The sequence below is a fragment of the Mastomys coucha genome, chromosome X (assembly GCF_008632895.1).
Source record: "Mastomys coucha isolate ucsf_1 chromosome X, UCSF_Mcou_1, whole genome shotgun sequence".
NCBI classification, from domain to species: domain Eukaryota; kingdom Metazoa; phylum Chordata; class Mammalia; order Rodentia; family Muridae; genus Mastomys; species Mastomys coucha.
Window position 1 is genome coordinate 106,003,115 of NC_045030.1, and position 13,474 is coordinate 106,016,588.

General features: G+C 39.0%; 1 protein-coding gene and 1 pseudogene across 3 annotated transcripts in view; one reads left to right on the forward strand and one right to left on the reverse strand.

Annotated features, from left to right (window-relative positions):
• Nucleotides 1-13,474, forward strand: part of Atp7a (ATPase copper transporting alpha) — a 114,789-nt gene that overhangs the window by 41,250 nt on the left and 60,065 nt on the right. For all 3 annotated transcript variants that reach the window (XM_031366465.1, XM_031366447.1, XM_031366455.1), the window contains exon 2: nt 8,924-9,061. In XM_031366465.1, coding sequence (XP_031222325.1) covers nt 8,942-9,061 — 120 coding nt within the window. In that variant the 5' untranslated portion in view covers nt 8,924-8,941. The remainder of the gene's footprint in view (nt 1-8,923; nt 9,062-13,474) is intronic.
• LOC116095919 lies at nt 9,847-9,938 on the reverse strand (annotated as a pseudogene).

Genomic DNA, 13,474 nt, shown 5'->3' on the forward strand with positions numbered 1-13,474 from the left:
CCAGAGCCAGCAGGCCAGCAGAGGTCCTGAGTTCAATTCCCAGCAGCCACACACATGATAGCTCACAGCTATCTATACACCTACAGTGTACTCATACCCATAAAATAAATAAAATAAATCTTTAAAATGTCCATTTGTGCCACCCTGTCATGTGTGAGATATGGAGGTCAGACTTCAACTTTGGTTGCTGTTCTTTAGGCACTTTCCACCTTGTTGTGAGTCAGTGTCTCACTGGGACCTGGGCCTTGCTGATGAGCCTAAGCTATTTGAGCATCAGAAATTTCTGCCTCCTTGGTGATGGGATTACAAGTGAACATCACTGTGCTTGCCTTCCTATGAATATGGCACCATATATATAATATACATATATACTATATAATGTATATATCTCACACATATGCATATACACAAACATACCACATGTGCATGTGCATGTCTGGTACCTGTGGAAGCCAGAAAAAAAGCAACAGATCCTCTAGAATTGGAGTTACAGATGATTGTGAGCCGCCATGTGGGTTCTGGGAATTGAACCCAGGTCCTTAGGAAGAACTGTCAATGCTCCTAACTGTTGAATCAGCCCAAGGCTTTAAATAATTAACACTATTAAAGCTGGGGATATTGCTCAGTTGTAGAATATAGGCCTTTCCCCTGGCCACCTTGGCATGTCTATTGGTATCGTCCTTGTTCAGTTCATGTTTAGGCATCCATGTTGGTGAGATATCATGGGTGTAGCTTCTCTGACATTTCTAGGAGACACAATTACACAGCAAAGTTCCTGTTCCTCTGGCCCTTGCAGTCTTTCCATCACTATCTTCTGCAGTCATCCCTGAGCCACAGGATCAAAAAAAAGTTTTTAATAGATTTTTGTGTTTGGTAAAACAATTATCATCATTATCCATGTAGTGCTATCTTTTATGAAGTTAATGACATACTTAAAGTATGTAGTCATAGTTGTTATTTCCACCACCCTCAGCAAACTTTGTCCTTTTTGTTTTGTTTTGTTTTGTTTTTGAGACAGGCTCATTGTGTAGTCCTGACTTGTCTGAAATTCTCTATATAGACCAGGCTGGCCTTGAACTCACAAAGATCCATCTACACCTGCCTCCCAAGTGCTGGGGTTAAAGGTGTGCATCAACACACTAGGTTTCATTATGTTTTTGTGCTTTACTTCTTTCCAACCAGCCAACAAATATGAAACATAGTTTTTTTCAATGTTTTATGAATAGTTAAATTTTGACTGTGTTTATTTTCATAGATTTTTAATGTTGTTGCAGGTGTAATTTGGGATTTTAAAGTAGGTATTTCCTCATGAAGAAAGATGTATTGGGGGCTAGCTGGGTTGATTAGAGGTGAGGTCCTCAGAACTGAAAAACAGTGACAAAAATACTATTACAGGGAGTCCTTGATTTGCCCATAAGTTGTATCTGCCAAGCTTGAATCAGGTGATTGTTTCGATGGGAAGGTGCATTCTAACCACCAATCTTCTTACACTCTAAGACTGCTGCACCAAGTCCAACCTGATTGGAAAATGGGTGATTATTTCATGATGTCAAATAGGTCAATCTATTTGGACTATAGGACTAATAGTCCTATCTATAGGACTTCCTCCTACTTTCTTGAGGTCATGATAGCTGCCCTGTCTAAAGCAAAAATAGTTTCACACTCCATGGAAACATGTGCTCTTGTTCTGGTCTTGCTGGCATGGCAATAGTTGTTTAGCTTATGGTAAAAAGGTCCAGAGAAACCTGAGGAATATTTATCAGTTTCTCAGGAACCTGTTTCCATCTGTTTTCTCTCCAGGGCAATTATTCTTCCACGTTGCTTCATCTTTGGTTTTGTTTTATGGCTTTTGCAAACATTGCCCTATTATGTTAATCATTTTGATGCTATGATTAGCCCTGGAACCCTTTCTGACTTGGCTATGTGAGTGTGGCTGCATCTGAGCCTTAGCTCCTTTATTTTAAAGGAGTTTTCCATCCTGATTATTATGTAGCAGGGTTGTTGAGAGATGCATGTGAAGGTTTCAGCTCTATAGTACTGTAGGAATCTGAGGTACCTGTATTGCTCACATTTGACTTTGTAGAGATGCTGTGACTAGTAAAAGAGTCATAAAAAGGACCAGTAAAGCAAATGGCTTTTTCCTAATTTGAATGTTCTATGCTGTTTTGACTTTATTAATATCTCTTTTAGTATTGACTCTTAATTTTGTAGGAATAGCCACACAAAGACAATTATGTTTTAAAACAAACCTCCTACATACTTAACCTGTTTCATCTGGAATCCTGGTCCTTCTGTAATAACAGTTGTCTGATGAGACAAAGTTAGGACTCACTGTTTTGAAAACAGATTAAGTAGTAGGATTTATTTTCATTTTGAAAGCTTACACAATTTAAAAGAAAGGGATGTATGATACGTAATAACAGTGGCTGGTACTTTTTCTGTCTGCTTATATTGCAGTGAAAACAAATGAGTAGGAAAATTTAAATTGATTTGAAAATATTGTATAGCTATGCTGGAGGGAACTAATTCAGTGTTGTTTGAATAGCTAGAAAACTATTCATTTGTTTAACTAAAAAGACATCATGATTGGTTGGTTGGTTGGTTTTTGTTTTTTTGAGACAGGGCTTCTTTGTGTAGCTCTTGCTGTCATGGAAGACATGTTTTTTTTGTTGTTTAATTTAACAAAGCAAGCAGGTTTATATAGCTCTGATGTTATAGAAATGTCTGACTTGGATTATTTCTATGTTTGAGTCTAGTATTAATCTCACTAAATTATTTCCGTATTAGTAACTTCTAATTTCCATGTATTCCTTATGTCTTTTTCACTGTTTTCTCTTATAATGGCCCTTTATTTGTCTGTAAAAATTATTTTAGGGCCGTGGCACACACCTCTATTCACGGCACTTGGGAGGCAGAAGCAGGAGGAACTCTGAGTTCCAGGCAGCCAGGACTACACAGTGAGACTTATCTTAAAAATCATTATATTGATAGTCTGAGGCAAGAGGATCATGAGTTTGAGGCCAGCCTCAGCTAAATAATAAGAATGTGTCTCAAGACAAAGAATATAGTAAGGAGTCAGGCATGCTATTGCATGCTTATAACCTAGTACTTTGGAGACTGTGACCACGTGTGAGTTTGAGGCCGGCCAGGGATAAATAAGATCTGGTCTCAAGGGGAACAAAAAAAAAAATAAACCCAGTTAGGAATAATTTATGCTCGTAGTCCCAGCACTTGGGAGGCTCAAAGATGAGGATATTTCTGTGAGTTTGAGACCAACCTGTGCTACATAGTGAATTCAAGGTCAGTCTGGTATACATAGCAAGACCTTGACTAAAAAAAAAAATTATGATGAGAGGCCTGTAGGAAGAGGAGAGTCTATAGCTTACTTGTGTGCTCACTGCGCAGCCTAAGAAGTTGAGCACCTAAAGTAGTTGAATTGTCCTTTTGCTTTCCTGTCACTCTACTCCTTTCCCTTTTCCAACCTCTTTGTCTTCTTACGTTATGCATGCACGTAAACACAATAGAAAATGTTTTATGTTTTTAATTTTTGTGTCCTTCGAAGATATTTCGCCCCCAATTCTGGGCTTTATCTTCTTGTTCTGGCTCTAGTTCAGAGTTTTTCAGCCTTTGTGATATTTGGGGCCAGATTAAGTTTTTATAAAGGGCTTCCTTTTCCATCACACGTTGCTTGGTGGTGTCCCTGGCCTTTATTCACTGAGAGGCCGGTAATCCTCCCCCTCACCTCTATGTCCCCCTGCCACTGAGAACCGCTTGTCTACTTCACTCACTTTAAACTGCTGTGTCATGCTCCCACATGACATTATGACAGACCTATGTTTCATTTACCCATGGACGGACACGGACATTTAGGTTGTTTCTAGAATGCCGGTTAGTACGAAGGCTAAAACAGTCTTTAGTGAGGCTTTTGTTCATATTCATTCTCATGCCCCACCCCCCTTTTCATCTTTCTGACAGGGTCTCACTAAATAGTCCTAATTGTCCCCAAACTCACTATGTGGACCAGATTGGTCAAACTTAGGGCAGTCCTCCTATCTCTGCCTTCCAAGTGCTGTGATTACAGGTGTGAGCCACCTCATTTGTGCATTCTCAAGCACATCTGTCAGACTCTCCCTCAGGTAATCTCAGAGCAATGAAAGCGGTTGGCTTCTGTTACATTCATATTTTGAACTCTACCAGATATTGCCACGTAATGTCAGTAATTGTAATTTATATTAGCCAAATGAAGAAGAGCAATAGTGTTAGTCTATATGTATGACCTTGTATGGCCAGACTGTAAATTTTGCCTCCCAAATGATACTTAATTATTTATTTTTAGTTTATATTTCCTTGATTGTCGTAAGGATTTTAAAAGTGTATCTGGATGTAACTGTATTCAAAAGAGAATTGAATTTTTACTATATGAAAATTTATCAAGAATCCAGAAACCTCCAAATCATGAGGCATTATAGTACAGGAATTTAAAACTAATGTTTGTGCTTCTGTGGTGAACTTTAAGAAGTGGGTTTGAGCTGTGTACGTGTTGGTTTTTTTGTCAGAGATGATGGTCTAGTCATGATGCTGCTCTTCTTGTAGAAATGCCATTGCTGTCTGTGTTTAGGGGATGACTACAGTATTTTAATAACTAGACATTATTCCCTCAGTGTTGTTGAATGCTTGTCTCAGAGTCACGCATTATTAATAGCTGCATGCCAGGCTTGTCTCTTTGATATTGTGATTGTCCAAGGCCTGCATTTTTTTCATACCATATGAAATTGCTTATATGCTATTTCCTGAGCCATTTTACTAAATGCAGTGCAGGGTTACAATACTTAGTCCTGATTTTGTACTTAAAGACATTTAAAAATTTAAAGCTAGGTATAACGTACCCATGTATTACAAAGTCAATTAGATTTTTATATGAGTCCATGTATATGTATTATTAGCAGTAAGAGGGAGATGAATCCTTTGAAGTTTTGTGTGTGAGGTCCAATTGAAATAGAGCTTTGAAAAACAAAGCAAAAGAAAAATGTATATATTTGTAGTTTGTTTTCCATACTTAAATTGAGATGTAGTGGGATATCTAGCTGCATTAATGTAATTTTCATTTATATTCAGACATCCTCTTCTCATCTGCCTAATATGTAAATCCCACATGTTTAAAGGGCCTATCTTAGTTACTTTCTGTGACAAAATACCCAACAAGAAGTAACTTGAAGGATTGATTTGGTTTACGGTTTGAATCCATGAAAAGATACTTAACATTACTAGTAATTAGGAAATCTGGATAAAAACCACCCTGAGGCCGGGCGTGGTGGCTCACACCTTTAATCCCAGCACATGGGAGGCAGAGGCAGGCAAATTTCTGAGTTCTAGGCCAGCCTGGTCTACAGAGTGAGTTCCAGGACAGCCAGGGCTATACAGAGAATCCCTGTCTCAAAAAAAAAAACAAAAAAAGAAAAGAAAAGAAAAAAAAAACCACCATGAGATATCTTTTCATACCTATTGGAATGGCTAGGGGAAAAGTCAGAGCCAGGGTAATTTCGGCTTTTAGGATGATTAAAAATAAAAAAATAAAAAATAAAAATAAAAAACAAAGTAAAAATGTCTCAAAAAAGAAAACTAACCCCACTCTACACATATACCACACGAAGCAGTCAGCAGCAAGTATCTCTGAGGAGGTAAAGAAACTGGTATCCTCATATACCATTGGTGGGAATTCCCAGTGACACAGCTGCTTTGGAATATACCCTGGCAGTGCCTCAGACTGTTAATCAGTTCTATGACACAGCATGCCCACTCTTTAGCATTAAGTAAAGGCCATCAAAATTTATACCAACATTTATAACCTCAATATTTATAAGAACCAAAAGTGGAAATGACTCAAAAATCCATCAGCTAACAAATGGATAATCAAATGGGTATTCATTCAACTATAAAAGCAATGGTGTATTGGTATGTGCTACAATGTGGATTAAAGTTGAAACAAGCAAAATGAAAGATACCAGTCACATATTACATGCTTCCAATGATATGAAGTAATGAGGAGAAGAATTGGGTGTACACAGATAGTAGATAGTGGTTGCCTAGCACTAACAGTGATGACCTCAGGAGTTAAGGAGAGGTAATACGGGGATAGGGTTTCATTATGAAGTGATAAAACTGTTCTAAAATTAGCTGTGGTGGTGGCTACACATGTGGGGGCATATGTTAAGAACCAGTGAATTTTACACTTTAAACATGTGAGATGTATGTCAACTCTGTCTCAAAGCTTAAAAATGTTATTAAAAGAATTGCATGTCTTCATGGATAAGAACATAACTTGGGGTATGTGGTAGAGCACTTGGCTTGGCTTAGCATGTGCAAGTCCTGGATTTGATCCCCAGCACAAATAAAAAAATAGCAAAAAATTGATAAATTAGATGTCATAAAATTTAAAGCTTTTATGTGTCAGTGGATGTCGTCAAGAGCAAAAGAATGAAATGTCAGTATATGCAACTTGTTGCTGTACTTTGAAAATATGCTAACTCTAAGAATCTAGACATAAAAACCCACATATTGAGGGAATCCATTTACATGAAATGACCAGCGTTGGCACATCTGTAGAGATAGGAAGTACATCAGTATTTTCTAGTACATGAGAATGGGAGCAACTGCTAATGACAGGGGAGTATTTATTCATTTCATTTTTATTATTTTGCATGTGTGTGTACATATGCCAGAGCATGTGAGTGAAGGTCAGAGATCACCTTGGAGAAGTTGATTTCCTCCTTCCAGTGTGTGAGTCTCAGGGGTTGAATTCAGGTTGTCAGGCTTGATGGTAGAAACCTGTACTTGCTCAGCCATCTTGCTAGCTTGGGGGCTTCTTTTTTGAGGGAAATGAAAATGTTCTGCAACCATGTGATTGTTATGGTTGTACATCTTTTCAGTGTATCAAAAAGCCAGTGAGCTGAAACACTTGGAAGACTTGAGTTTCTTAGCTTGTGAATTATATTACAGTTTCAAAATGAACACCTGGGGCCAGTGAGATGGCCAAATTAAGGGGCTTGACACCAAGCCTGAGTCTGATCCCCTGGAACCCACATGGTGAAAAGACAGCTAATTCCTGCAGGTTGTCCTCTGACCTCTCTTGTGTACATGTACATGTCCTCACATAAGCAGACACTCATTTCCTTCCCATCTTTTTATTTGACTCTAATTGTTACTATATAAGTTGGACTGTTTTTTTTTTAATTTTTTATTTTATGTGGATGGTTGTTTGCCTGTATATTTGTCTGTGTACCATGTGTGCCTGGTGCTCAAGAAGGGCAGAAATAGGTGTAGGATCCCCTGAAACTTGAATTACAGATGGTTATGGATGCTGGGAATTAAATCCAGGCTCTCAGGAAGAGTAGCCAGCGTTCTTGACTGAATAGCTATCTCTCTAATGCCTGGCCTTGAATTCTTTATGTAGATCAGGTTGTTCTTGATATTCTCCTGTGACAGCCTCCCAAAGTCCTGAGATTATAGGATGACCACCACTCCCTTAGTCCACAATGCCTTTTGTGAGCTAGTCTTAGAAATTATATTTTGTCATGTGCATTGTAATCTATTCATTGGCAGCATTACCAAGTCTAAGACACACTCGTGGTGAAAGGAGTTGAAGTTTGTCTCTTGAAGGGAGAAGAGCCTGTGAATGTGTTATAAACACACTATAATACAGGGTGCAGTGGTTCCCACCCTTCCTAAGGCACCCTTTAATACAATTCTTCATGTTATACTGACTCCAACCATAAAATTATTTTTGTTGCTACTTCTCAAGTGGAATTTGGTACAGTTATGAATTTGGTATAAATATCTCTGTTTAACAATGGTCTTAGGTGACCCCCGAAAAGGGGCATTTGACCCCCAAAGGGGTCACAACCCACAGGTTGAGAACTGAACTGCTGCATTTTAAGATAACAGAGAACTTTGTAAGCAATGAACAGAGTAAATAAGCAAAGTTTGTAGCTGCATGTTAGAAGATGGGGAGTTCTAGAGAAGAATATAGAGGTAAAGGGAATCAGGATGTTTGTGTTGAAGGGCTTTAAGTTGCCATTTTAAACATGGTGTCTCCATATGCCTTCATTACAAAGTTTAAAGACTTAAAAGGGATCAGAAAATTAGCTAAGCAGATTTCTGTAGTCATCCCAAACCAAGAAAATAGCTAAAACCAAAGGCCATGAATGGCATTCACCAGGTAGGCAGTGTGACAGGCACAGAGTCATGTGTGGTGAATGGTTGAGGGTCAGAGAGGTCAGTTTGAGGTGGGCAGACAGGAGAAATCATGTAGGACTGTATGAATATTACCTGAGATAATATGTTTCATAATCAGGAAAGTAGCTTATAAGGGCAACTCTCTTATATAGTGCATATTTATTATGTGTGTGTGCATGCATATGCCTAAGTGTGGATGTCAGAGAACAATTTTAGGGAGTTGTTTCTGGGGTCTTGAACTTGGATCACCACACTTGGCACAAAATTCCCTTACCCACTAAGCTATTTTGTTGGTCTCAAGGCAAGTGAAATTTATTATTTGGAGTATTGTGTGTTTTTTGTTAGTTTACCATAGAATCTACTGGGTTTTTGTTTGTTTGTTTGTTTTCAAGACAAGGTTTCTCTGTATAGCTCTGGCTGTCCTGGAACTCACTCTGTAGACCAAGCTGGCCTCGAACTCAGAAATCCGCCTGCCTCTGCCTCCCAAGTGCTAGGGTTAAAGGAGTGTGCCACCACCACCTGGTGAATCTACTGTCTTTTACTTTATCAAAGGTTGGTTAAAACTTTCTCCCCAAGAAGTATAAACAAATGAATATTTTATTATTAGCACATCTTTAATTGGAGGAGTGTGGGAAAAGGTAAGTAAAGATTATTTCCATGGTTAAATTAATGATTTTATTGTCTTTAACAGGAATGTAAAGACATCAAAATGGAGCCAAGTATGGATGCAAATTCAATTACTATCACCGTTGAGGGAATGACATGTATTTCCTGTGTCCGGACCATTGAGCAGCAGATTGGGAAAGTGAATGGTGTCCATCACATTAAAGTAAGTTACTCTTTGTAAATTAGTAAGATGCCATCAACTAGAATTCTGTTAAGAATAGCTTCTAAAAATAATAATAATAAAAAAGAATAGCTTCTAGGGCTAGAGGATGATGGCTTAGTGGTTAAGAGCACTGACTGCTCTTCCAAAGGTCCTGAATTCAATTCCCAGGAACCACATGGTGGCTCACAACCATCTATAATGGCATCTGATACCCTCTTCTGGGGTGTCTGAAGACAGCTACAGTGTACTCATATAAAATAAAGAAACAAACAAATAAATCTTTAAAGAAAACAATAACTTCTAATACTGGAATTGAAGCAATCATACCAACATATTTGAGAAAAAAGAATACTATTACACTGTTAACTCCCATACTAAATAATATATGTAAATAATTATTATAATTTATTATTATTATCACTACTACTATTAATCCAATTAATTTTGTTTTAAAGAAGGAAAGTCAGACATCGTTGAGGCAGGAGTCCAAGAGTCTATAGACCAGTCTAGGTAACATGATCAGTCCAAGTCTAGCCCCCAAAAAACAAAGAAAAAAGAACACTGTTCAGATACGGACTCCACTGTGGTAATATAAGTGTGCTTTTTTTTTTTGCCTCCCCCTTCTCCATGCCTGCCACCCCGCCCTCTCCCACTTTCTGGCCCTGGCATTCCCCTATCCTGGGGCACAGAACCTTCACAGGGCCGAGGTCCTCTCCTCCTATTCATGATCGAATTTGCAATCCTCTACTGTACACATGCTGCCTGAACAATCAGACCCCTCCATGAAAAATATGGAATGCTTCACCCTTGCACAGGGGCCATGCTAATCTTCTCTGTATCGTTCCAATTTTAGTATATGTGCTGCCGAAGCGAGCACATAAGTGTGCTTTTTGTTATGCATAATTTCTACCTTTTCATTTGAAAAAGGGTCTTGTTGTGTAACCCAAAATGGCCTTGAGTACAGGATCCTCCTGCCCCAACCTCCCGAGTGCTAGAATTATAGGTATATAGATCTTGACCAGATTTACTTTTAACTTAACACTGGATGAAAATATATAATCTCAGAGAATGAGCGAGGAGTTTACCTTTTATAGCATGGTGGTCATTTTGTGATTATAGTTGATATGAAATATATAGAACATTGCACATCATTATTATTTAACATTCTTTGAGCATTAGCAGCTTTCTCACTATGCTGTGCTTGCAGTTACTATTCGATTACTTGCCTTTTGGGAGGCAGTATTGCAGTTGAACTTAGGGTCTTGCACATGTTACGCAAGAGCTCTATCACTAAGCTATATGTCTAGCTGGTTATTTGCTTTTATTTATTTTGGAGGTTTTGAAAGAAAATTATGCTAGGCTGGCCTGGCAGTCTGTGGCCTAGTTGTACCTCAAACTATAAATCTTCTTTCCTTAGTTTTCAGAATGCTGGGATTCTAGGAATGGGCCGTATGTCTGCTGAAGCTCAGGCTGTTAAAAAGCCTTCCTAACACTCTAGGGGGCACCTGTGGCTGACATTTTTAGTTTTGGGTATTATATTTCTTTTTGGAGGTGGTAGCAGGGCAGGATCTATTTGTGTAGCCAGGCTTGTCATGGACTCATAATATAGCTTAAGCTAGCCTCAAAATTTGTGATTTATCTGTCTCAGCCTCCTGAGTGCTAGGAGTCTATACAGATGGGGGCCACCCCGCCTGCCAGTTGTTTGATGTTTCCTTAAGAGTATTTTCTCATTGTTTTGTTTGTTTGTTTGAAACATGGTCTCTGTAGCTCAGACTGACCTTGAATGTGATATGTAGCCTGAAAGAGCCCCGTAGGGAGACCCCCACTCAGGTCTCGGGAGGATGTGCACCCAAGAAATCACGAGAGACTATCTTGATGTAAATCACATGAGGCAGTTTAATTTCTTGGAGCGCTCCGGGCCGCTCCGGGCCGACACCACACCTATCTCATGCAGGAGACAGTGGAATTGACCACGAGGCTCAGGGGTTAGGGGTTTATATAGGAAAAAGGTCTGGGGGAACAAAGGAATCAGTGTGACTATACATGATTGGCTAGTTCAAATATTAACTATTACGTGCAGAACAGAGTGGAAAATTTCTAAGGTTGGTGTTAATCTGAGTCAACAGAGCATCTGACCTTAAACCATATCTAAGAGCACCAGATGGCCCACTACTCAGTGTCTGCCCAGACATGTCCTTGCATTTTTTCTCTTCTATATCTTCCCGGCCTGCTAGTTCTCAGAATGTCTTAACAGCTTGCTTATTTTTGTCCAGGCTTATTTGGACATATTCGACCTTGGTCCACTGTGTTCTTTTTTTAAACCTGTAATTTTCTCATTAGCCAGCACAAGTCTCAAATTTAACTCTTTCATAGCCAAGGCTATCTTTGAACTCATGATTTTCCCACTCCCAGTCTTCCAAGTATTAGTATTATAAATATAAGCCATCTTGCCTGGCTAAGAATGAATGCTTATTAAATGAAGTGTCTCAGATATACAGAAGTAGAGAAACTAGTGCAAGAGACCCCCACATCTAGGCTAGTCCTTGCTGTTTGTTCATGTGACATTATTACTGGTTGAATTTGGTCAGCTGTTGGGCTCCTGCTGAAGAGTTGGTCTAGGCCTTCCTGCCTATTGTATGTAGTAAGGCAGAGATTCCTGACTAGTGCATTATAATTACTAGTATATTTCTATGCTGATGGCCATTTCTATGCCTTGTGTTTGTTTTTTATTTAAATTTTTTATTTTATTATTTTTTTTTGTGTATGAGTGTTTTGTCTTCATGTGTATCTCTGTACCATGTGCATGTGGTGCCTTTCAGGCCAGAACAGGGCACCAGATTCTTTGGACTGGAGTTACAGATGGTTGTGAGGTGCCATGTGGTTGCCAGGAGTTGAACTAGTATCCTCTGCGATAGCAGTCAGTTCTCTTAACCACTGAGCCATCCCTCCAGCCTCTGTTTTTTTGCCTTTTGTATTTTGAGACAGGGTCTCTGTAGCCTCATCAGGCCTGGAATTTGTAGTGATTCTCCTGCCCCTGTTTCCGAAATGCTGGGGGTAGAGGTGTGTGCCACAATGTCTGGCTTCAAGCTTGATTTTTAAAAAAGAAAAACACCTAAATGTACATATTTATGTATGTGTGATATATGAATGTCTATGTCTCTGTACTCATGGAAGCTAGACGTCTCCAAGCCACTGTCTTCCTGAATGCTCTCCAACTTGATTTTTTTGGATAGGGTCTCTTAGTAGCCTGAACCTTACCAGCTGGCTACATTTGCTAGCCAGCATACCCCAGAGATTCTCTTGTGTCTTTCTCCTCAGCACTAGGTACTGTATGGTACCATACCGGAATATTTATGTGAAAGCTGGGACCTGAGTTTGATAGGGGTAAGGCTCCAAACCAAGGGAGCTGTGGAGATGGTTCAGTTGTTCCTGCAGTTTAGACCCTTACCCCTATCTCTTGTAGCCTTTTGAGAGTCTCAGCACTGAGATTAATTTATCTAGTTTCACCAGTTTTTCACACACCCATTCTCCCCTGTTCTGTAGCTTATCTATCAAGGTCAAGGAAAAGAACAAAGAGCCCCCTTCTTGTCCGAATGTTAAAGATTCCTGGGCATGCTTGGGAGGAGGCAGGACAATTGTTAAGATGAGGCTCACTGGGCTTCATAGCAAGCTTCAGTTTAAAGTGGGCCACATAGCAAGACTCTGGCTCAAAAATAATTTGTTTGAAGATTCCTATTATGAGAACAATAATATACAGAACTGTTTCTTAAACATTAAGCTACAGATTGTTTAGACTTGAACATGCTTATTTTTACTGCTGGAGCTTAATGAATTAAATTCCAGTATGTAGTGTTCGCGCTGGCTTTTGTTCTCATTTGTACAGTGCGTCTGGTGTCTTAATATTTGTTTTCACCATTTAAAAAATTACCTTAAAGTAGTTGTATTTTTTGGAGTTTTTTCTGTCATTTTGCTTTTATGCAACACTCATTATAATGCTGTTGGAAAGTATTGTATGCCACTTTGGAATTTGATCAGTTTGCTTCAATCCCAGAATGCTTTTCCTGTGAGCAGCTGAGATTCACATGCAAACATTGCATTCTTAGACATACTACTAAGAACAGATGGTTTTGAGATTGGGGTCTCACTCTGTGGCCACAGTGCATAGCTGAAGCTGGCCTCATGCTTGTGGCAATTCTCTTGCCTCACACGCCGGGGTGCTAGTATCACAGGTGGATGCTTCCAGATGTTAATATTTTAGAAGGAGCTTTGCCCAAATATACACCCTAGTTAGCACATAATTTATGTATTCATTTTTTATTTTAAAATTTTATATTTATTCATAAAAATTTATTTTTTATTAGATATTTTCTTTATTTACATGTCATATGATATCTCCTTTCCTGGTTTCCTCTC